The sequence below is a fragment of the Pteronotus mesoamericanus genome, unplaced genomic scaffold (assembly GCF_021234165.1).
Source record: "Pteronotus mesoamericanus isolate MK-2021 breed Mesoamerican mustached bat unplaced genomic scaffold, CSHL_Meso_final contig_90, whole genome shotgun sequence".
Lineage (NCBI taxonomy): Eukaryota > Metazoa > Chordata > Mammalia > Chiroptera > Mormoopidae > Pteronotus > Pteronotus mesoamericanus.
The window spans coordinates 1,015,203-1,038,855 of record NW_026555277.1 but is presented as its reverse complement, the minus strand read 5'-3'; the positions used below and the strand labels follow the sequence as shown (position 1 = coordinate 1,038,855).

The window sequence follows — 23,653 nt, the reverse complement described above, 5'->3', positions numbered from 1 at the left end:
TCCAATTAATCAAACCCACGGAGGGAGTCATGGGAACCTCCAGTCTATAGCCAGTTGCTCAGATGTGGGGGCGATAGATATCCTGGGCTTGTGACTGGCCTCTGGAGGTGGAGGGGACAGTTTGGTGAGATTGAGCCTTTAACCTGTAGGATCGGACACTATCTCTGGGTGGCCAGTGCTGGAATTTTGTTAAATTGTAGGACACCCAGCTGGAGTCCACATTTGGTGACCACACGTGTCCGAATGAAGTGTCCCCTTCAAAGGTAAAGGAAACCCACAGGCCCTGGAAGGGGTGGCTCAGTTGGTTGGAGCATCGTCTCATAAACCAAAGGGTCAAGGGTTTGATTCCCAGTCAGGGCACGTGGCTAGGATTCAAGTTCAGTCCCAGTCTGGGCACATGCAAGAGGCAACAGATCGATCTTTCTCTCTCACATCACTGTTCCTCTCCCTCTCCCTTCCTTCCCCTCTCTCTAACATCAATGGGCATGTCCTCAGGAAAGGATTAAAAATTTAAAAAAAGAGAAAGTCCACAGGAGAAAGAAACACACAGTGGGAAAGAACTGGGTTTTTCCCTACATAGGAAGATGGAAAACTGAGTTTTTCCTTTACAGGTTCTTTACTGGGGGCGGGGGGGCGGGGCGCAGGACAGGCATGCTGGATGGATTCCCTGGAGCCTCTGTACCGCCCACCATTAGATGGGATACGGAGATGTGCAGGTCGCGGGCTGCGGGCGTGGAAGCCCTCGACCCAGCACAGATCCACGGCAGCGCTGGGAAGACTGCTCGGCTCGCTTCCTCTTCCCTGTGCTGTGCTCAGGTGCTAACAAAGGCGGCGGCGCCTGGCAGTGTGACTGCCATGCATGACAGTCCTAGGCACAGGGCCCATCTCACAGAATTTTCTGTAATTCTAATTTTCAGATGCACATGACAGAAGAAAATAAAGCTCTTAGGAGAGGGCCCAAATTCCTGTTTTCTCTGAGGGCTGCACACCTGGGCTTCGGTGATGGGATGGGCTCGGGGTCACTGCGGTCACCTGAGGAACCCCGTCTCCTGCAGCTTCGCAGGCTCCTCTACAACAAAAGTAGCTGTGTTTATTCGGCGCAGCATCTGTCTCAGAATGGCTCAAATGCCACCAGCCACCAGCCCCCCCTGTTTCTAAACTAGGCAGACAGGAAAACCAAACCAAGGCTCAGATTTGCTGACAAATCTGATAAATCTCACCTCCTCCACCCCAGGTTCCTGTTCTTGTACCCAACCCCTCCAGGAGCCACCTGCCTTCTCGAATTATCTACTCTTCTCTTTCCCGCTAAAATCAACCCCTGACTGAACTAAGTTATTCCAGCTTTAATGATAGATAACACCTTAATCGGATACCATTTTAGGGCCATTTGCATTTAAATAGGAAATCATGCTGTGATTACATAGGAATGAAGCTCAGATAGCAGGATGCAGGCATCCCACGGGGTTGATGTGTTAAGGGAATTTGGGATGAAGCGACCTCCCTAAATATCCTTGAATCTTACACCAAGTAGGCACCCTCAGCCCACTGCCTTCTGTCCAAAAGCATGGGCAGCTCAACTGTATCAATGTCAAGTTCTATTTTTTACAAGTTTTTTTGAAGAGTTTTCAGTTCAGAAATAAAAACCTTCATAATAAAATATTTTTTAAAAATTTTTAATCCTCACCTGAGGACATTTCTTCATTTGCTTCTAGAAAGAAAGGAGAGAAGAGGGGAGAGAGAAACAACAATGCGTGTAATAGTTGGTTGCCTCCCATATGTACCTGGACAGGGATCAAACCCACAACCCTTTGGTTTCAGGACGATGCTCCAACCAACTGAGCCACATCAACCAGGGCATAAAATATTTGCTAAAAATTATTTTCTAGTACTACTGCTAGCAGGTATCTATGGCTTTGCCAGTTTTTATAAGACTTTTTTATTAGGTTCCTCCTTGGAGAACATTATTTATTCCTAAGTATTACTGGCTACAATTGATATTTGTCAACAATTTTATTTCTTTAACTACAAAATTAAGAATACATTTAGCTGAGCAACGTTTCAAAACAATGGGTACGGAGTGAGGCTAACAGCTGACTGCCCATGTCTGTGGCAAGGGCACCAACTTGTCGCGGCATGGATCTTAAAAACAAAACAAAAAATGTACACAGAGCATACACTAGTGACTTGAATTCAGAAATTGGAGTACCAACTTTCTCCCAACAATTATCTTTTAAAATTAGAACTCTGAGAAGGAAATTAAGCATGAGTCTAGCGACAAATGATTTCCACCAAAATCAGTTAGAGGCAGCCGTGTGGGCCAGAAGCATTCCTGGGTAGTTCAAACGAAGACACGTGAAGCACTTCCAAGGGTAACAGCACTGGAGTGCCGAGGGCAATAAGGGCCACGGGAAGGTGGCTCTTGACCTAGACAACAGATGCCACTTCCATTGGTTGGTACATCACACGTGCCACCTATAATTTGTAAAGCTCCTCACAAAATGCTTCCACATATATGATCTCATTTGAAATTCCACGAGGATTTTTCCAGCACCTGTATGGTGGATCTGTGCTAGACCTCAGCCTTGCACGTGCCACGGCTTTGTGACATGGTCACCCTCACCATTGCCAGGGACACTGAAGGAATTGTGCGATGCAATCTCTGTTAGTGTCAGAGTCAGATCTAGACCCCTGATCTGGCCCCATGTCCCCTGGCCTCCGCGGGGCCACACAGCCGCAGACTTCACCAGCACGATCAGCACGAACGCGGAAGCTGCATTGGCGTCGCCTGGACCAAGTACAGGAACACCTTTCCTCAGACACAGAGACATTTAGTGCAGCCTTGAATTAATTCTCTCTCCAATGAAATGACAAAAAGAATAAGGCCTTCAGATGCCTCTTAATGATCTAAACAAACTCCAAGTTAGTACCTTTGGGAGTACCATCAAATTTCAAAATTGCAACGCTTGCTGAAACTGTGTCACTGAATTTCTGAGGACCTCCACATCCCACCCCGATAGTCCGAGTGAGAAAAAGCCCATCACAGGGTCCTGGTGAGTGGAAGATTCTTTCTGCCAGGATTCAGCAATGAAACCGATGTCTCACTAGCGCCCTGGGAATTTACCCCAAGTGGAATTTAATGGGGTATACTTGATTAAATGGCAAACTAATCGTTTTTATGGAAAATGGAAGTATAATATGATACTAATCTAAATATGGAAACCATACTTCTTATATTTTTATTTATTTCGGCAACTGGAAAATGCCCTAGAGACAAGAGTCAAATTTAGCCACTGCTCCCGGTTTTCTGTATCACGACATAATACCTTTCTGTTTATCCCCCAAACCTTCCATGTGTAGGAAAACAGAGGAGCCAGCTTGGACTGAAAACATCCATGAAAGCAACTCAAGCTTGGAGAAAGGTGACCAGATTACAGCATAAGATCCCACCGTCTCCGACCCTGGACTGGGGGGCAGCCCCACCGTAAACCTAATCAAAGTGCACGCCAACCACGTCCTTTGCCACTCACCTTGCGGAAGGCTTTTTTCCCGTCCCAGACCCTACACAGCTTCCCGAGCAGACGGCTCCATCCTCACTTCCACCGGTGCTCTCCAGGGACATAACTCGTTCTTTTACTATTTTAATGTCCACTGACCATTAATGCCTCTTGCATCAATGTTTAATTTGCTTGATTTATATAACTTTGTTCAACTCTGTGTTACTGACACCATTTGGTGGTGACAACCTGTTATAATTTGTTTACCAGCACTTAAATATATACCAAATCAAACCAACACCAGAGAATCACAAGGAAAAGGATAAAGTTAAAATGTAATGAAGAAAGCATGTAAAGAAATGAAAAATGTTCATGGGGAAAAAACACCAAAAACGTATTAGTAAAGTTAGGAAAGCACATATTGAATTATAATGATGAGACAGAATGAAGAAAGAAAAAGCAAATTTTCTAAGTTTTTCCTATAGATATAAATGCCAATACACGTGCATAATTACTTATGGAGCAGATAAATGCGATTGTAAAAGCTGCCACCGGTATTTCTTCTATTCAGGGGCTCCATTCTCCCCTAGTCTCCTGCCACAATAATGGGCCTCTGCTAAAACAGATGTGGAAGTGACAATTCTGAAGTCCTACATTATTAATAACCTTTGAGTTCTGGGCGGCTCTGGAACATTCCCCATTTGCTGGGGCCTCTGCTGACTCTTGGAAGGCTGTCACACCGGTATCGTCTGTGCCCTTCCGTCCACGCTCAAGCGTTAAATGGTACCCCACTGCACACAACACAGTCACCTCTGTTTGAGGCGCAGACACAGCTCGAATTTTCTGCCCAGAAACTGTGTGGACCCAGTACAGTTGCATAGGGAGGGCCGATTGTGTCCCCGGCAGCGGTCCCAGGGGGCCAGTAGTAACCTTGCTCCCTTCATCCACCCTGAGTAGCTGTTACACACCAGAGAGAGCTTTTCCTTCCCTTCTGGAGCCAGATTCTTTATCCCTTATTGACTTGGGAACATTCTGTTCAACTGCAGAATTATCATTAAACTCCAAATTCTCCTCCAGTGTGAACCTGGAAAGGATTAATGCTCACTTAGTTAAGTGCTGATCTTAGTCTCAAAAATGCCCATCAGGTCAAAGGAAGTAGAGTACAGAATGGGCTCCTTCTTGCTGATGAGTAATAGACACAGAGGCTGGGGCCAAGTTTCTTGGGATTATTCTTGGAATACAAGGAAGAGGTGATCTGAAGGAAGGAACCCTTACAGTGACTCATGATGGTTTAGACAGTCTGACGGGTGTTGGGGTGATGCCTGCCCCGCCCCTTCCCCACGGAGGCGGTGAGTTGCTGGACAGTTTTCAGTCCAGGCAATATTATGGTTCCAGGGAATATTCCAGGGAATCTACATGGAATCCGTCTTATCTCACATTCCCTAGGAATACATCAAGCTTCTAAATGGATGTCAGACAAAAGATAACCTGGGATTGACCTGGGAATATTTTCCAGTGCTGACCTAGCCTGGACCAGAATGCAAGGTGGCTCAGGTGAACGGAATCACCAGCCTCCATTCAGAGCCAGAGCCATCGCGAGTCCCCAGGAGCTGTGGCCCCTGAGCCGCGAGACCACGCGATGTTGGCAATTATTTCTCCCCCCATAAGCAAGGTTGCACACAGAAGTGACATGACTTCAGTTTTGATGGGAAAATTCAAAAATGTTTTTTTCCAAAAACATAAAGCACATAATATGGGTTTTTAGGCAACAAAACAGCAACAAAAAAATCTCTGTCAGATCAACGTTTTTAGTCATTACGAAAATGCAACTCAAAAGCACAAGGAGTAGATACCACTTCACACACACTAGGATGGCAAGAATCAAAAGAAACGGAAAATAGCAAGTGTTTGGTGACTCTGTGAAGAAGTTTGAGTTCCCACGCATTGCTGGTAGGAATGTAAGATGATTCTTCAGCAACTGTGGAAAACAACTGGTACTTCCCCAAAAAGTTAAATACAGAATTGCCATATGATCCAGCAATTCCACACCATAGGTGTCTGCCCAAAAGAATTGAAATCAAGAACTCCAACAAGTACTTGTACACACATTCATAGCAGCACTAGTCAAAATAGCCAAGATCAGGAAACAATTCAAATGTCCATCAAACATAAATGGATAAACAAACTATGGTCTATCCATAGAATGGAATATTATTCAACCATAAAGAAGAATGAAGCGCTGATACATGCTACAACATGGATGAACCTTGTAAACACTATGCTAAGGCAAAGAAGCCAGATACATACTGCCACACATTATATGATACCATTTACAAAAACTTTCAAGAATAGTCAATCCATAGAGGTGGAATGAAGACCAGTGGTTGCCAGGGGCTGGGGGAGGGATATCAAGTGCCCAGTGAATGCATACACTCTTTCTTTTGCAGTGACAAGAATGTCCTGGAACTAGAGAGAGGTGGTGGGTGCACAAGTCAATTGTTCACTTAAAATGGTTAATTTTGTATTAAATGAATTTCACCTCAATTTCAACAATTGTTTTAAATGCTCTGCCCAGCCTGGTGCCTGACATCACTTGCCTCAGAGAAGGAAGTTTTGCTTGTTTTCTGAAGCCTCCACACCTCCGTTCCCACGCCTGCTCTCGAGTCCATCTTCCCCAGGACCTCCATCCGTTAATCACACCCCTCCCCCACCCGTCCCATCCCCCGGCTCCTCTCCTCCTGTTTACTTCAGTGTGCACACCCTCTGCTCTAGAAGCAACACCTGTCCCTCCGACCCAGTTCCCCACCCGGAGAACCACGACCCTCTCCCTGCACTCAGTGCCAAACCTACCAAAAGGGCAAGGCGCGCCGGTCACCCAGCCCCTCCCTCGCCCCCTGACGCGGCTTCCTGCCCACCGCCACCGCTGTCCTCCCCGCGGCAGGACCCGGCTGAGTTCCCCTCCAGGGAGGCAGCTGGTTCTCTGAGAGGCAATCCCTCCACTGCTGTGCTCCCCTTTACTCGCTAAAGAGTTTGATGAACCAAAAGGCTGCGGGGGGTGGGAAATGCCAGTTTCACTTAGCATGTCCTTGAGGAAGCAGTAAAAATTTAAAAATCTAGGATATCTCAACCCTTGCTTATCTTTTTTCACATTCTGGGTAACAAAACGGGAGGGGCGCATGAAGCACTCCTGCTCCCCCCGCCAAAGTCCAAGGCCATTTCAGGAAGCACACATGCCTGCGTTTTTTGAGTCATAACCTCACCGGCCTGTTTTTCATGGAACATCTTTATTCCCTGGAAGAAGGACTAACAAGCAAACTATGGTTATTCACACTTGGCAATGCGGCAGATATTCTCTCTCACATGAACCAAGTGAGCCTGTCACTTCAAGGAAAACAACTAATAGTTTTTGTTGTCAGAGATAAAATGTGAACATTAAAAGCCTTAAAGGAAAAAATTAGAATTTTTGGAAAACTTTTATCATGCATTATGAGCTTGACAGACTCCCGAGACTTAAAGACTTTTTTGATGAGATTGGTGGTGATATTAATCATGATGTGATTATTTTTGTTATTATCTAATGAAATGTGTCAACAGTTGGAAGCTCTGTATAACTCCATTAGTTTTCAAATGACCAATGGGTGAAATTACAAAAACCACCCGTCAGTAAAAGATCCAAAATGCAAAACAGACCAATAGATTTTAATGTAACAGGGTATCAGAGATCATTGGTATGGTTTCAGATTCCACATTCAATTAAACTTTATGAATCTGCTGCTTGTCATTTCAGAGTATTTTCAAGATACTCAATTATCTGAAAAGGCTATTAAAACACTTCTCCTTTTTCCAACTGAATATCTTCATGAGCCTAAATTTTCTTCCTATACATCAACCAAAACAACACTTAACAATAATAGATCAAGTATAAAAGTAAATGTAAAAATATGGCTGTCTTCTTTGAAGCCAGCTATTGAAGAGATTCATAAAAAGGAACACAATTCCTTACTTCTAAATTGCTTTTGCTTTGGAAAATACCATTACTTTTCATTGAGAAGGCATCATTTTGTTAACATGCGATGACTTTCTTAATTAAAATAAATAATAACTATTTTTAATTCCTTAGTTTTAATGTAATGTCATAAATATCCATGGATGGAGCTCAATGAACAAGGGCTCTTTGGGGACCACAATAATTTTTAAAAATGCAAAGGAGTTCTGAGACCAAAAAGCCAGAAACCCCTGGGCTCAGTGAGGTTGAACAGTTTTGTAGAGAAAACTACAAACACTGTGTCCAGTAGACGCATCTTCAAGTGGGTGCGTAGCTCAGCAGCAGGAAAGGGCACCCAGCTGTAGACACCTCGGGTGACCAGCAGGGAGCTACTGTAAACAGGAGGGCAGAGCTCATCTGCACCACGAAGAAACCTGCCAACTCCGCCTGTCGTTCAGACACATTAGCAACACACGCCCGGAGCCCGCTGGGGTTTCTGTCCAGTTTGGAGAGAGCCTTACTGAACTGTCCCTCAACACATCACAGGTCATCCCGAGGTACCTAACATGCCACAACTCAGAAAGATAAGCCACAAAGCCAGAATGAGTCTTAAAAGCTCAGAGGACGTCACAGAAGGGATAGGCAACTACCATAATCACACTAAAGCTCCAGTCTCTCAGACTTCAGGGAAACAAATGAGTCCATTTGTACTTTTTTTTTTTTTTTTTTTTGGACTTTACAGCTGTGTTTGAAGCAGCTATCGAGAACAGAAGAACACACCGGTGAACATTCAAAGGCCTTTTCCCCCACTATAAATCAGAAAGAAATACCAAGCTGCCACCCATGAGCGCTGACTAGATATATTTGTTTAGAGGCTGAGGAAGGCTACAGAGGTTGATCATGTTTCAGAGGAGATCTGGGCACCAGGGGAGGGTCAAGCTCGATGATTTCCGGTGCCAGGGCTTAGACTTTCAACGTCAGGAGGGCGAGGAGCAAGGTGGTTTTCCTCGCCTGTGTCTTGTCGGGGACACAGAGAGGTGCTCCCAGGACGCTGCATGAGGGAATGGAAATGTGCAGAAATGAATGAACGTCCAGGAGGACAAGTGGAATCAACTCCTGCGTGTGAGAGCAAAGCACTGCTGGTGCTTCCGGATCCCCGGGGGGACCCTCTGCGGGCAAAGCCCCCCCGCCCCCGCGCTGTGATTCCCAGGGGCGCACTCAAGGCTCGCTGACTGATGGACTGAAAAATAGGACAGGGGGGTTAAATGTTTTAGGGAGAAGAAAGATAGGGAAAGCAGGACTGCCAAGTTCCAAGTGAGGCTCTTCTTCTCTCAGGCATCAATGTCTAGTCAGGGCCTTATTTCTGGGCTCTAAAAATTATTCATTGATATCTCAGAATGAGAGTTATCTGTCTTCGATCTAGACTTATAAAATGGGTATCTCTCTTTGTAAAGTCTGCGAGTTGTAATGAATAGAGTGCAAAATCAGGGGTTGCAAACACCAGTTTCTGGAATTTATTTATGTTATAACTGGAAAAGCATGAGTCCTGGGTTGTAATGTACAAACAGCCTGGTGACTGCAGGTAACAAAATTGTATCGTGTATTTAAAAGATGCTAAGATGATAGATCTTAAAAGTTCTCAGCACAGGGAAAACAAAGTATGACTATGTGAGGTGATGGATGGTTCCTAAACTTGTTATGGTAATCATTTCGTGACCTATGCCTATTTTAAATCATTATGTATACTTTAAACTCTTGCAATGTTATATACCTTGCAACTATACCTCAATACAACTGTAGGGGAAACTAATCCAAGAAAAGCAGTTCCTGAACTATGTGGAAAAGTCTGCCACTGACATGGATTTTCTCTTTTTGTGTGTTTACTCATTTCACTTGTTCCATGACTTTCTCAAACTTGAGAATAAGGGAGCCCCAGCGAGCCTCGTCTTCCGGTACGATTCATGCTAAAGAAAGCCACGGAGCAGAGACTGCCGAATCTCCGAAGTTTCTCTGAAAGGAATTGAGAACGTGGCCTCTCATGTCTCAGTCTGATGTCCATGGCATTTCTCAGTGTTACCAGCATCTCATTTCAGGCCCCACCCCAGGCGCTCGGGGTCGGGATCTGCACTTTAGAGAGATTCCCAGGTGATCTGTGTGCATTTTGCAGTTGAAGATGCGCCGTACCAACCGCCGTCAGGTCAAATCATTTGAAAAGTTTCTCCCTGGTGCCTGGTGTCCCTTGCAGGGAACAGTGAAGCTCAGTGTGAAGACACTGAAATAAAGCTGGTTGCGATGCTAAACGTCCTCCTAGGGGCACTGTGGGGTGGGAGCGACGAGGGACAGCGTCACCAGTGTCACCCAGCAGGAGGAGCCACAGAACAAAAGTCCAGAAATCTCCATTCTTGTCCTGTCCCTACCTGCTGGGTTTGGGGCAAATAGTTTAAATCTCCCTTAGAGTTCGTTTTCCTGGTGTCAAAAATAAAATAGGTAGAGTGGTCTCCAAAATTCCCTCCCACTCTCAATCCTATGGTCCTGGAAATGTCACCAGTGATTAATCCTGACCCTAATATATTGGGAAGGCCACCTGCACAACTGTCTCTTAGCATTGGGAGATACAGTTCAACCTTCCGGAAAATGCCAGTGCCAAACAGAAAGATGACAAAACATCCATCCCCTGGGACATGATTTTACAATTATTTCTTTAAGTAATTTAGAATAAATGACATATATGTTGTCATATTCTTGTGCAGGCAACATGATCGTCCTGCTCTATAACATAAAGGCAAAAATGGCTTTTGAAGTACGTTAGTACCAAGACTTAGAATTCAGACAAGCCAATGAAATTCTGGATGGGCCTTGTTTCTTCTGTACTGACAAGGTGACAGCTGGGCTGCACTTGCTTTTATGATTTCTGTGGGTATGTTTCTGATCATTACTGTTCTATTTCTATTATTCGGGAAAGTCATTTTTCTCTCAAAGGGCCACAGTGCAGCTTCGACAAGCGAAATCTGTGCGAGAGAGCACCCTTCTTTCATTAGCAAATAAACGTACCTCAGACGCTTTCGTTTTGGGATTACGTCCAAGGTATCTGTTCTCTGGCTCAAAAGTTTGTCATGAGCATTATCCACAAGCTGTTTATTCGGTCAAGGGAAGGGCTCCCCTCCTGCCCCTAGAACAATTTCATAGACTAAATGAGTCTCTTCCGTCTGCGGTCCCTCAGCCTCTTCCCACCCATGACTCCCCTCTGCCCGTCTCCTGCTGTGTCTGTTACCTACTTAAAGGAGGACGCTTCCACGGCACAGGCAGAGCAGCGGGGGGCCCGCCCTGAGCGCCTGCGATGCTGGGGTACAGTGAAGGCCTTTCCTTGATTCCTGGATGGGCGTCCTCTGCTACCCACCCCCCGCATTTCATCTCACAGCGTCACCAGGTCACAGCCCCTTCTCACGGTTCCATGAGGGCCTTTATGTCTGTAGCAACGGCAGTCAAGAAGTTAGCTCTGAGAGAAGTGACGGGTGAAAAGATGCGACATCCGTTCCTGCCCTCTGGCACGTTGCTACTACTGCCTGACCTAAAGCGGAGTGCGCAGGGGTTTCAAACCAACAGGAGGAAAACATCAAAGGGTCCGTGGGTTCCCATTATTCTGACCTATGTCATTTGACGTGGTCCTCAGCAGTTCCTACAGCATTCTGGGTCACACTGTCCGTGCGACCGCCTCAGATCAGAGACTATTGTCCAGCTCGTTACTTTATAAAACTAAATTCACCGTGGTCTTCCCATATTTACCAACCATATAACTTAAATTGCATCTCTAACTCAACACTCGGAGAACTAGTTTCCCATCATATTTTTGTTCTTTCGGTTCATCGACAGTTTTTCAGCATCTGCCGTGCAGACAGCACCCTGCTGTTTGTTACAATGGATGCAGAAGGAAGCAGGCACAAATCACAACATCAAGGAGCTCACCCGCCGAGACTCCCCTGGGAAGCCCACTGATCCCACATCCGAGCTAGACGAGTCTGAACTCGCAGAACACACCCGCGAGCCTCGCCCACAGCCCGTGTCACCACAATTTGCTGGTCCAGCCCCCTGCCCCCACAGCCTTCCAACTCATCTTATCTGACCAACTGGGTGTCCCCTGGGCCTCAGCCAGCACCAGGCGCAGGACGGGCTATAACTCTGCAGTGAGGCGGGTGCACATAATAATGGATGTAAAGGAGTACGAGCATACATCAATAGTCATGGGTCTCATTAGAAAGCTAAAAGGCAACAGGGTTTGAGAGGAGAAAGTCTGCACTAGGGGACTAGAAACATCTTCTAGACGCAAGAAGATTTTGAGCTGAGTATGAAGTATAGTTAGGAAGGTGGGAGGGCGGGGCAGAGGGTGGGGGTAGGGTGGTGAGGCAACCAAGGATTCCAGCTGGAAGAAACTGCGGAAGCCAAACCAGGACGACTTGAGGGAGGAGCCAAGGGCTGCAGGGATTGTGGGAGGAGCTGACATTGGAAGCTGGAAGGGTGCTCAGGCACCCATCTTACGGCACGCTTGTCTCTCTCCTGCAGGAATGAGATCAGGAATAAAGAAACCTCAGAAATGGGAATTTACTGCAAGCCCTAACAAAGAGCCACCTGCTTCTGAAACAGAAAAATAAATGAGTATCAGGGAAGTGTAGTGTCATCGGCCCTGACCACATTGGCTGGGGAACAGGACATGGGGTGTTAACAAGTGATGGATGAAAAACAACTGCAGGTCAGTGATTTATTTCCAGTAAACCAAACCCAACCACAAGAACTCAGCCATAGGAAGACTACGACTTTCTGGAACTTGTGCCTTTGACTTCCAAGAGCCGGAGGGAGGTAATGGAAGGTCAGGGATCTTCAGGAGCCGAATATGCTAGTGCTTTTCTCATGTACAGGCCCACATCTAGAGACAGAATTAAGATACAGGCTCTAGAAGGAACTGGGGACGGCTCCCAGCCATGATGCCCACTCAGCTCTCTCTCAAAACACAGCCTGAGTAGTCAGCTCTAGTATCTGATCCAAATAGCCTACAGATGATGGATTCCTAAGGCAAGCACTAGAGAGATTTCTAAGGAACCTTCTGAGAATGGAGGCCTGACCCCATTTATCTATCCATATAAACCAGGTTCAACAAATGAAAGAGTGTTGGGATATGTGTTGAATCGTTATATCACTTTTCAGCATGTATCTTTTTTTATTAGTTCCATATGACCTTGAATTTATTAGCAGTGAGATCCTTGAATAAAAGATGTTGCTTAGTTGCTTTAAGGAATCAGCAAGAATGGGAAGATGATAAGCACTGCCCCCCGAGATCTCTGTTTCCAGAATGACGGTCCACAGTCTACTTCTCCATCGGAACCACCAGGCTGCCTAACAAAAGGCCTCATAACCCGAGAGAGGGGCCTGCAATATGACTTTCCGTCATGGGCCTCGGGAGAATCTTAGGCAAATTAAATTTTAAAACAACTTTCATTTTGTGGGCAAAAGATGCAACTGAGTAGAAAGGGAGCAACAATAAATTGGAGAGAAAATCTTGTGATAGGTTAATTCTGTATGTCAACTTGGCTGGGCTATGGTGCCTACATTTTTGGTCAGCCATAATCCTGGATGTTTCTATAGGGGTGTTTTTGGATGATATTTACCTTTAAATCAGTGGACTTTAAGTAAAGCAGATTGTCCCACATAATAAGGGTGGGCTTTATCCAATCAGTTGAAGGCATGAATAGAAGAACCACAGGCTGACCTCCCCTAAGCAAGAAGGAGTTCTCCCAAGAGTCTTTGCACTTCATCTGCAACATGAGCTTTCCCTGGTTCACCAGCAGACTGTCTTTAGACTTGAACTGCAATTCTTTCCTGAGGCTCCAGCCCACCAGCCTCTCCCTGATCAAATTTTGAACTCACTAGACGCCACAATGAATGGATCCACAATAAGCCAATTCCTTAAAATAAATCACATATATTTCTCCAATGGGTTCTGTTTCTTTGAAGAACACTGACTACTACATATCTCTTGCCCTTGAGAGATGGGGTCCACGGAACTTAACTGGACCAAAAGAAGACTTAAGGCCCCCCGCCAGGAGAGGCCTGTGTGGCTCCCTAACACGCCTTTAAGGCCATTAAGGAAACATCAAATAGGCAGCAGCCAACCTTTGAACAACAGTCAAAGAGAAGTAGTGGCCAAGGGTCCAATTTTTCTAGAAGGAAAAGAAAACTTCAGAGTCATCCCTTGTAACAAAAGCAATTTTCAAAAACAGAGCTCCTCTGTAAACATTTAAAAAGAAATTCCCCAGATAGTGAGACATCTCAGAACAACAGCAAGCTGAAGCTTCATGACAAACCAGCCATCAACTCAGACCTGTGAAGTATCCTCTAGCCAAGGTATAACTGACAGGAAAGAAATGAGTCCCATTACCAAATGAGAGCAGCATGGTAATAACACAACTGCATTTGTTTTGAGGCACGATCTAATAAAAAGTTATAAAAGTGGTTAGAAACAATATAAATTAAACCATCATATAGTTCCTTCTGTTTTGTACTATAGAATAGACTCTTGCACTAGTGAAACATTGGACTGTATAACTTCTAACTTTAGGAAAGAGGGAAAAGAAACAAACTTGATGATAACCATCTCTCCTTGTTAGCACATGGCACATAAATCACAACAACAATCACATGAAGCCACAGAAACTCACGTAGACACAAAACAGATAACCTTTCCATTGCCACTCCTGCCAATGGTAGTATAACTCCCGCCACCTTTTTGTGAACTGTAGGAATGGCTTCCAGACGCTTCTCTCCAAGACAACACAGTAATGAGCCCATGAATGCACATGATGGTAATTTCAGCCTAATCATTCGCTTACAGCCACCATGGGTAATTATAATGGCTCCAATAAGAGGACTGGCCACAGTTTCTTTAAATTCACTGAAGGTTCAAGTGGGCTTTCACCAAATCAGCAACAACAGAAGCTCCATACCCTAGACGCAACTTGTGTGGAGCTGGGAGGTGGTGGTGGGAACAGCAGGTGTCACCTGGGGGGAGGCATGCAAAGCTTTTCCAAAGAGCTGGTGCCCACAGTAAAGATATGTTTTCTCTGCAACTATCTGCGAAAATTAGCATGGATTCCTTGCTAAGGCTTTTGAGTCATTGTTCCATGGAGCACAAAGCGCTTTGTTTTCCCAGTGTTTTCCCAAGGTTTTCCCAGGGACCTGCGCAGTGCTAACCACTCGCACTGCTTTTGCAATGAGTCATCTCTAAATCAGCAGGCACAGCCTCTTAGCGAGGGCGCTCATGCCGGGGGAGCTGTGTGCGGCTGCACGCTGGCAACGTGATGTTTGGCGAAACACGGTAATGGTGCTGAGAAGTTTCCCCAGAAGGCTCATCCATTATAAGAGGAAGCTCCCAAGGAATCTTAATCCCTTTGTCAGTCCAAACTTCTGAGAACAGTGCTCTGGCCCTTGCTTAACACATTTCTCGTTTGCTGATATGATTGTGTTAAGGGCTGATCAGGCCCCAGAACCATTCGCAGGGAAGACTGAGAGTGAGTTTGGGGAAGACCCATGTGTCCCCTCTTTGCAGCCTTATTGGAAAGGTCCAACACTCTTCTACTATTTCCTCATCTTTTCTCAAGGGATTACACCCTAGCCTTGATTGTCACAGAAAACTACTACTGTCCTTCCTTTCCCCCCATAAAATAAGTTGACAAATGAACCTTCCCCTCAAGAGAGAGAAGCGTTGGGTCCAAGTTGGCTGAGACAGAGGGAAACAGACCCACAGGGCAGGCTCGGCTCAGTAAAGGAAGCCTCAGGCTTCGCCTCCTGGCTTTACGCCAGGCACGATCCCCTCCCCAAGGGATTTTGTCTTTAGCTTTGGTTTACGTTTGTGTTCCTTTTCTAAGATTTAGCAGAAATTCTCATTCCCGCTGCTTTCTTGGGTTCTGACAACATTCTGCCCCCTACAGGAGATATCTTAAAGATAAATGGTATATGTGAGCCACTGAAATATGACACCTAAAATACATCAAAATTGCGGGTTTTCCAAGATGACGTGAGCAATGCCTTCCAACATCCCTCTTGTCAGTTACTCCGGTCCTTCTACTTGTCCAGGTTCATGCCACTATTACTGAAGGTGCTGACGTTACCAAAGTGCTACCCTTAAAATTGGTCTAAAACAAATCACACTCTTTTTCCATTGTGGGACCCACTTTCACTTGACATAAACTCCAATGGGAATCTGTGTAGAACTGGGGAGAGGGAAGTGGACACAAGGGTGCCGGACCCAGAAGCAGCACGTGGTAGGCGGGGCGGGTGTGTCCTAGTGGAGCGACCCCCCGGAAGCGGTAGAGCCTCCCTCTCCGGCCCGCTGAGGTGGAGCCTGGGGTCCGTCTGCCAGTGTCCTAAGGGACTCCTAGACCAAGAGTAGTTGGCTTCAGTGGCTACTGCAGCCCTTTGCTGGGCTGACTCCTGGACCCGTCACTCACCAGAAGTTCAGGAGGAGGAACTCTCCTCAGGCCCTGCCCCTTGGCCCCTGCCCCTGGAAGCTGAGCCACTAAAGAAAATGGGGAACAAGACTCAGGTCTTCCATAGTGTTGAGGACGCTGGTCCACAAAGGTCAAAAATAATGTCAGCCTTCTCATCCCTGCCTCTTCTCCATTCCTTCTATATTTTTTTTTTAAATTTTACTGGATTTATTGGGGTGCCATTGGTCAACAAAACCATACAGGTTTCATGAGTACAACTCAACAAAAGATCATCTGCACACTGCACTGAGCACCCACCACCCAAAGCCAAGTCTCTCTCCACCCTATCTTTCCCCTCTCTGCCCCCCTCCACCTCCTCCCATTCCCTGCTCCCTCTGGCTATCACCATACTGTTGTCTGCATCTATGTGTCATATACATATTTTTTTTTGCTTAATCCCTTCACCTTTTTTCACCAGCCCCCCAACCCCGCTCCCCTCTGACAGCTGTCAGTCTGTTCCATGTACCTATTAGGCTTCTGTTTCTATTTTGTTTGTTAAATTATTTTGTTGATTAGAATCCACATATAAGTGAGATCATATGGTACTTGTCTTTCTCTGACCTGCTTATTTCACTTAGCATAATTTCCTGGTCCATCTGTGCTGTCACAAAAAGTAAGATTTTCTTCATTTTTATGGCCAAGTAGTATTCCATTATGTAAATATACCACAGCTTTTTTATTTACTCATCTATTGATGGGAACTTATTTTCACTTCTGTAACTGTTGTTAGCATGAGGGAAATGAAAAGGCTAAGGAAGGAACTATGTAGTAACTAGAAAGTAAATGACTCTGTGCTTTCCTCTCCTTTCTTCTATTTCCCTCCATTCTGCTACCAGATATGATGATGACTTCTCACAAAATCGCTACTTCATTACAAGGCAAGAAGGAGTAGCACTGCACAAACTTATTGTAACGACTTTAAAAGCCATATGGAGATTTATATATCTACATGTGGCACACTGGTATACAATTGAAACCAGAAATGAGGGGGGAGTTTAATACATTTACATAAGTATATATTTTTAAAGCCACCCAGTGTCCCCTTACCTCCGATGGCTTTGTGGTGCATTTTCCTTTGCCAGAACATTCCAAGTCATTTGCACGGGTCTCCCCTGGAACACAGGTGCTGGTCTTTACCATCAGAGTCAAACGCAAAGCCACAATGGATTTAGTAACAGAGTCGTTCACAAAACCTGAAAGAAAATGGGACAAGAGGAAATGTGAAGTTTTACCAACATTCTTTTTACAAGACGACAAGTTTAGATTAAGCAGCATTCAAGTCTGGCAAACAAAACCAAATGCACTGAGTTAGGCAAACGAATATAGCACCAACAGCAGCCATTCTGACCGCAGGCCTTCCTGTCAGGCCACCCTTCCCAGGCATCGTGAGGAACACCCAAGGTCAACAAAAAGGAGCGGCCATAACTTTAGTCATCACCTTACATGCCTTTGCAATGTTCCTGCCCTTGTTCTCTGGGGGCCACTTTGTCCCCCAAGTCTATCCCTGAGCTACCATGTTGGAGTTCAGCTTCTCTGGTTTAAACCCGCCTTCTCCCAGGAACCCACCTGCCTGCATCTCCCAACTCTTCTTCCTGCTGGGTACTTGGGGTAGTCACCGCACTAAATATCCCCCAAGCCTGACCCCCATTACCAGCCTGCCCGAACAGCTCTCAGCACCTACACAGAAGGGCATGCAATGGGGGTTCATATTCTGTGGTGGGTTTATCACTGAATACCTTACTTGATCACCAATCCGGCTACACAATATCCATTTAAGTTACGTGGTTTTAACCGTCTAATATTATAGGACCAATTGTAGTTGAATATGATTGCAGTATCATCAATGTGTCGTATTTATCATTCAGCGATCTTTGTCTAGTATAGCTATTTATAGATAGTAAATAGCAATAAATATAAAATAAATATAGCCTCCAACTGGAATAAAGAAATACTGTAAGTACGCTGTAATGATGATAATCATTATTTCACTAAGACAGGGTCTCTTTTTCTAATAGGAATATTCACTTATTTATGTATAATTTTTAACTTCAAAATAAACAAGCTATAATGAACACCTCCATCATCTGGGAGAAGACTCCTGTGTTCCCCATAAAAAAGCGCTCGAGGCAAAGGTGGCAGAAGGATTCCAGATAGTCATGCCTCTCTGATCTCCAATATCCTCATGTCTTAAGTACGGATGATAGCCCCAAGTTAGGGTGACCACAGGGTTCACTATCAAAACGGGGGCTCTTTTCAGATTGGAACAGGGTGCTCTCTATGGTCACAGCTGGACACAGGCGTACAATGAGATGGCCTCCAGCAACAAGGCAGCATGGTCAACAACTGGTCATGTTCTGAGGGACATCAGAGACCAGGAACCTGCGAAGCGCAAAGTCTCACATTAGTGCAAGAGGTCATTTTCACCGGCAGGAGACAGGCTCAAAACAGAGCAAAAGATTTATGTCAGCCCACAAGCATCAAGGTCATGATGGGCAATTCATGGAGGCCAGAGCGGAAGGAAGACACTCCTCTGCTTCCAGTTTGGAATGAGGAGACCAGTGCCTCTGGCGTCTCCATAAAGGGAGGCACTGCAGCTCTGACTCTGAAGGATGTCGTACATCCACAGGGACCAGCCGCATTCTTCCAAAGATTTCCTACGGAAAACTTCGTGGTGAACTAGCATTAGGATGGAAGGAACAGGGCGGTTTAGGCAAAAGCACCTCCTCTTGAGAGCTTTCTGCTTCTTCCCACAGAGCCCCGCACTGTGCAGACACCACGCACCCCTTCCAACCATCTTCACACGTCCTGCTCAGCCCAAGTCTACAGACGTTTCCACAAGGCCCCTCTGCCTGGGATGCTCCACTTTCTTCCATCTCCCTGCTCAGTTCCACCTCATTCGTGAGCTTTTCCTCAATATTCCAGCTCTTCTGAGTTCAAACAGTCCATCGAGGCTGGATTATACAAGGTCTGTCCAGAAGAAGTTCAGCCGTTGTTAATATAACAGGAATGGTTTGTGTGACATTCATGTAACCGGGGACTGGAATGCACATGCATGAACCATTACTTCAATGGACTAGTCAGTGAGGGTGGTAGACATCGTTGAGTGAGCATGTAGACTGTGTGGCCATTGCATTCAAAACGACTGAGTGAGTAAAGCAATGAATCTGCATCAAATTTTGCATTTAATTTGAATACTCCTCCACAAAAACTATTCAGATGATTCAGAAGGCCACATTGTCACATGGCAACTGCTGATTGGCAGCTTCATCATGACATTGCACCTGCTCACACATCACATCTCGTTCATAGTGTTTTGGTGAAACATCAAATCACCCAGGTGACTCAGCCCAGATTTGGCACCCTGCAACTTCTGGCTTTTCCCAAAACTAAAATCACACCTTTGAAAGGGAAGAGATTTCAGACCATCAGTGAGATTTAGGATAGTACCACGGGGCAACTGATGGCAAATGGGAGAATTGTGTGAGGTCCCAAGGTGCCTACTTTCAAGGAGACTGAGGCATCATTGTCTTATATACAATGTTTCTTGTACCTTGTATCTTCTTTAATAAATGTTTCTATTTTTCATACGACATGACTGGATACCTTCTGGATATACCTCGTATCCTAGCATGCTCTGATTAATTTACGTATCAGATGTATCAGATGGTTTCTTGTCGTACCTCCTTTACCGAAGCTTCCTTGGTGGCCAGAAATAAGCCTTAGACAGCTGGCAAGCAGAAAACCAGTTCCCAAAGAGGAGTTTCCAGAAGGTCTTATCATCCAGCATGGAAAAACAGCAATTATCTGAATGCATAAATTCCAGTTTACTAAAGAAATAATTGCTTATCAGTTTGTGATTAACCTTGATAGGCTAATGGAACCTAGTACAATGTTGAGATGCTGCCAGAGTTCTTATCTGAAAAGACATTTTTCACATGAAATAATAGAGGTAAATTAGATACCAGTAATTATAAAAGTGTTTTTTCACACCCTTGCTATGTTCTCTACTTTCACATTATTATTAAAATCTATATCTATCTACTTACTAAGCATTTAGACCACAGAATGCTTTGTAATTCTTTAGAAGACACCTCCCTCCAAAGGATATTTTCAAAGTTCTAGTCAGCTATTAAATGGACTTAGCTGGTAGAAATTCAAAAGGATGAGCAGGTAAAAAAATACATGGTATAATTTTTTAGATAATTTGCCTCCATTTCCTCAATGACCATTTACTGAGCTCACATCTACAAACCAGGGGCCACATTAAATGCTAAGTTTACAAAGAGGTGTTGCCCGTGGTTTTTGCTATGCCCAGTATCAGTCAGGAGGAGTTAGTTAGTGGTCCTCAGACTGTTTTGAAACCAGAAGCTTCATAATTTTGTGGGGCTTTTTCCACGTAAACGTTTCCAGTTTCCAATATAAATGATTGACATTCAATAGTCTGGGATGGGCCCCTGGCAGGTGGAGTTTTGAAAAAGACTTCCTACATAATTCTGACACATACTTCTGGTTAAGAACCACTGGTCCGGTAGAAAAGCTAATCTAAGCCATATAAGTAATATTATTATTAAGGTAACAATCACTTTGAATTAGAGGCATGTAGATGAACCTCAGGAAGCACATTTTATGCATCTATTTTTGAAATTTCTGGTGATTCTGTGATTATTTAGACAGTAGTTCTATTCCCCCCTCATCACAGGTCTCAGAAGTTCTTGGACACAACTGTTGTAAAGGTTTCTATATTAGATTTATTTGCTTAATAAGACTGTGAGTATTTTGGCCCCAAAATCCCTTAGTAAATGATTAAAGAAATCAATCTTTGCAACAGCATGTCACATATTCCTACATAATTCCTAATTATGTCACCTACTCTCCCAAAGTGAGTCAACAGGATAAGCATGTTATTTTGGGCAATACACAGTTCACACGGTGAGAACCGTGCCTGTGGCTCCTTCTGGGTCAGAGTATAATTTCAGTAAATTGGCGGCACCTCTCTTTGACCATGTCTAAGGGAAAAATGCTTGGGGTTCCTCACAATGAAAAGTAATACTGTCCAATTTAACTTTCACCACCCTACAGCCGGGGTGGAGCCAAGTCGCCCTCAGGACATCCCACATGCCAAGATCAAGATCTGTGTCCTTCGCAAAGGGAAGGCAGGAAGACTTGGAAATAAAACAGAATTCATCTTTTAAACAAAGAAGTCCTTTGGGGCTTGATAAGTGGTCATCTGAGAGGTGTCGAAAAGCCAGTGTGATTTTTTGACCCAATACTCAAACCGATGGACTCTCCTAACACACGGAGAAGAAACACAGAGCAAGTGGTCACTATTTTTATCTTCCTTAATGGCATGATATCGATATATACAACACAATTCCTGATCCAGGACTGGCTAGAAAAGCTTCCCCTTGCATTCAGAATTCTAAGATCTACAGGCCAACTGACCAACTAGAGACAAAATAGAGACTGTAACGGAGTAGAAGCGAGGATGGCACTGCGGTTCTGTCTACAGAGACGTTCCAGAGTGGGTTTTGTCAACACCTACATTTTCTGATTTTTTCAAAAACCAAAGAACTGACATCACACCGAAGGCTGTGAAGTTGCTCTACCTAAGCCTGATTTAAATTAAAAGCAATAGAGAACATTTATAAACGGAAGGAGAGAAAGAAGGCAGGAGAGAGAGGGAGAGAGGAGGACTCGGCAGGGAAAAGAAAAAAGAAACCGAAATCATAGGCTAGAACCTTCAGGAGATGGAAGGAAAGGAAACACTAATACAGAAAAACAAGTAAAACAGATATGAAGACAAAGAGGATAAACGTGCTTTCCAGAAAACACTTGTGCCTTTTATTGCAAAAGGACATTTTATCATCTTCTCATTTCTGGGCCTTATATTCCTCATTGTAACCACAACAAATGTAAAATTAAGAGTTCTTTGAAAATTGCCATGAATAAACATTTGTTTAAATCGTAATTGTGTACAGTCCAAGTCTATGATTCTGATTATAGGGTTGAGTCACCCTAAAAGGACAGACCACGCATTCCATGAGAGTGAACCGGTGCAGTGTCAGTGGGTTGGGATGGGGCACAGAATAGGGTGGAGAGAGAGGTGAGCTCATTCATTCACCATAGAGCAGGTATTTATTGACCTCCAAGGAGGCTGCTTTTAGGCTGAACCCTGAAGGCTGAGAAAGTGCCCAGGGAAGGGCTGAGGAGCTCAGTGTGTCAGAGGGAAAAGGCCAGTGTGTCAACGGCCAGCACCTTGACGAGGATGAGAGGCAGGATGGGGCTGGTCACAGAGGGTCTCATGAACCTTAGTTTCGTGCCAAGTGCAATGGAAATCCACTGAAGAGTTTTAAACAGGGGAATAACACATGATTATGCTTTTTCAAAGATCACACTGTGGAGGAAGAACCAAGAAGGCTTTTGTATAGATGGGACGTGGGATAGGAAAGACAGGAAGAAATCAGACACAGCTAGTGTCAGCAACTTTGTGGGTGGTAGTGGTAGGCACGTGAATCAAGACTTCCATTGTGAACATATTAAATGTGAGACACTGAGGAGGCCCCGCCTGAAATGGAGCAGTCAAGTCGGCGATCGGACATGGGACATGGGTAGTTATCAACGTCAGGGCTGAAGATTTAAATTTGGGCCTCATTTAACATGGAGGTATTGACTCAACGGGACAAGGAGAGTGAACTTAAAGCAAGAAGAGAGAGAAAAAAAAAAACAGCACCCAGGAACAAGCTTTACAGATCAATATAAACTCAGTTTTGCATAGTTAGCAGACCATAAGCAAATCATACTAGAAAAAATAACTAAAACAGAAATGCCTATATGATTTTTCCATCGTGGGATTGATAAGGAAAGATAAGACTTCTGCAACATGAAAAACATAAAGAACTACAAGTGAGAGACTGAGGTTCAGGCACAGGAAAAAGTCTCAAAGACCCTTTTCAACAGTTCAACTCAGAATTCAGAAGAAAGGGAAGAGAAGAGAGTGGGAGGGAGGAGGGAAGATGTGGCCCGAGAGCCCCCTCCTACTCGCTGCACAACTGGGTGATTTCCCTAATGAGTTTCAAAAGCGTAATGAAATCAAACTTTCTCCAAAGATTATCCAGGGATCTGTTAACACTCTCAAGTGATAGTTAGGATGACAAATAAAAGTTGGGTTTCCCTCCTCTCAGCCCCTCTCCTCTTTGTCCCTGCTCCCCTAACACACAAGAACTCTGTCTGGCCCATGCCCCACACTGTGCTCATTAACACAGTAATAAAATGTTCCACCATCATTATAGTGCTTTTAAAACAATGACTTGGCCCAACTCACCTCCCTTGGGGCCAATGAGAAGCTAAGAGCCTGAGAGGGGTCATCAGCGTCCCTGGAATGCAGAGGTGTGGTCAAGCATCAGGGCAGCCATGGCTGGCTCCAGGCCATTAACTGTTGATTCTACCACTTGTCTTCTTTAAATTAACACTAAAGAGTCTTAAATGGACTTTGTCATTACTACCTCATCGGGATTAATAGCAATGAGATTTGCATTTCTCACTTCAGTGGTTTGGCGAAAGACCATTTTCTTTCCTGTTAAAGGGAAAGCGTACGTGCAAAATAAAAATGCTGGCTGTAGATACTTGAGCAGTAGGTGCTG

At 44.7% G+C, this 23,653-nt stretch overlaps 1 protein-coding gene across 1 annotated transcript in view; it reads right to left on the bottom strand.

The window, feature by feature from the left end:
* Window positions 1-23,653, bottom strand: part of DNER (delta/notch like EGF repeat containing) — a 250,741-nt gene that overhangs the window by 103,688 nt on the left and 123,400 nt on the right. The window contains exon 5 of the mRNA XM_054585576.1: window positions 17,061-17,206. Within this exon, the coding sequence (XP_054441551.1) occupies window positions 17,061-17,206 (146 nt within the window). The remainder of the gene's footprint in view (window positions 1-17,060; window positions 17,207-23,653) is intronic.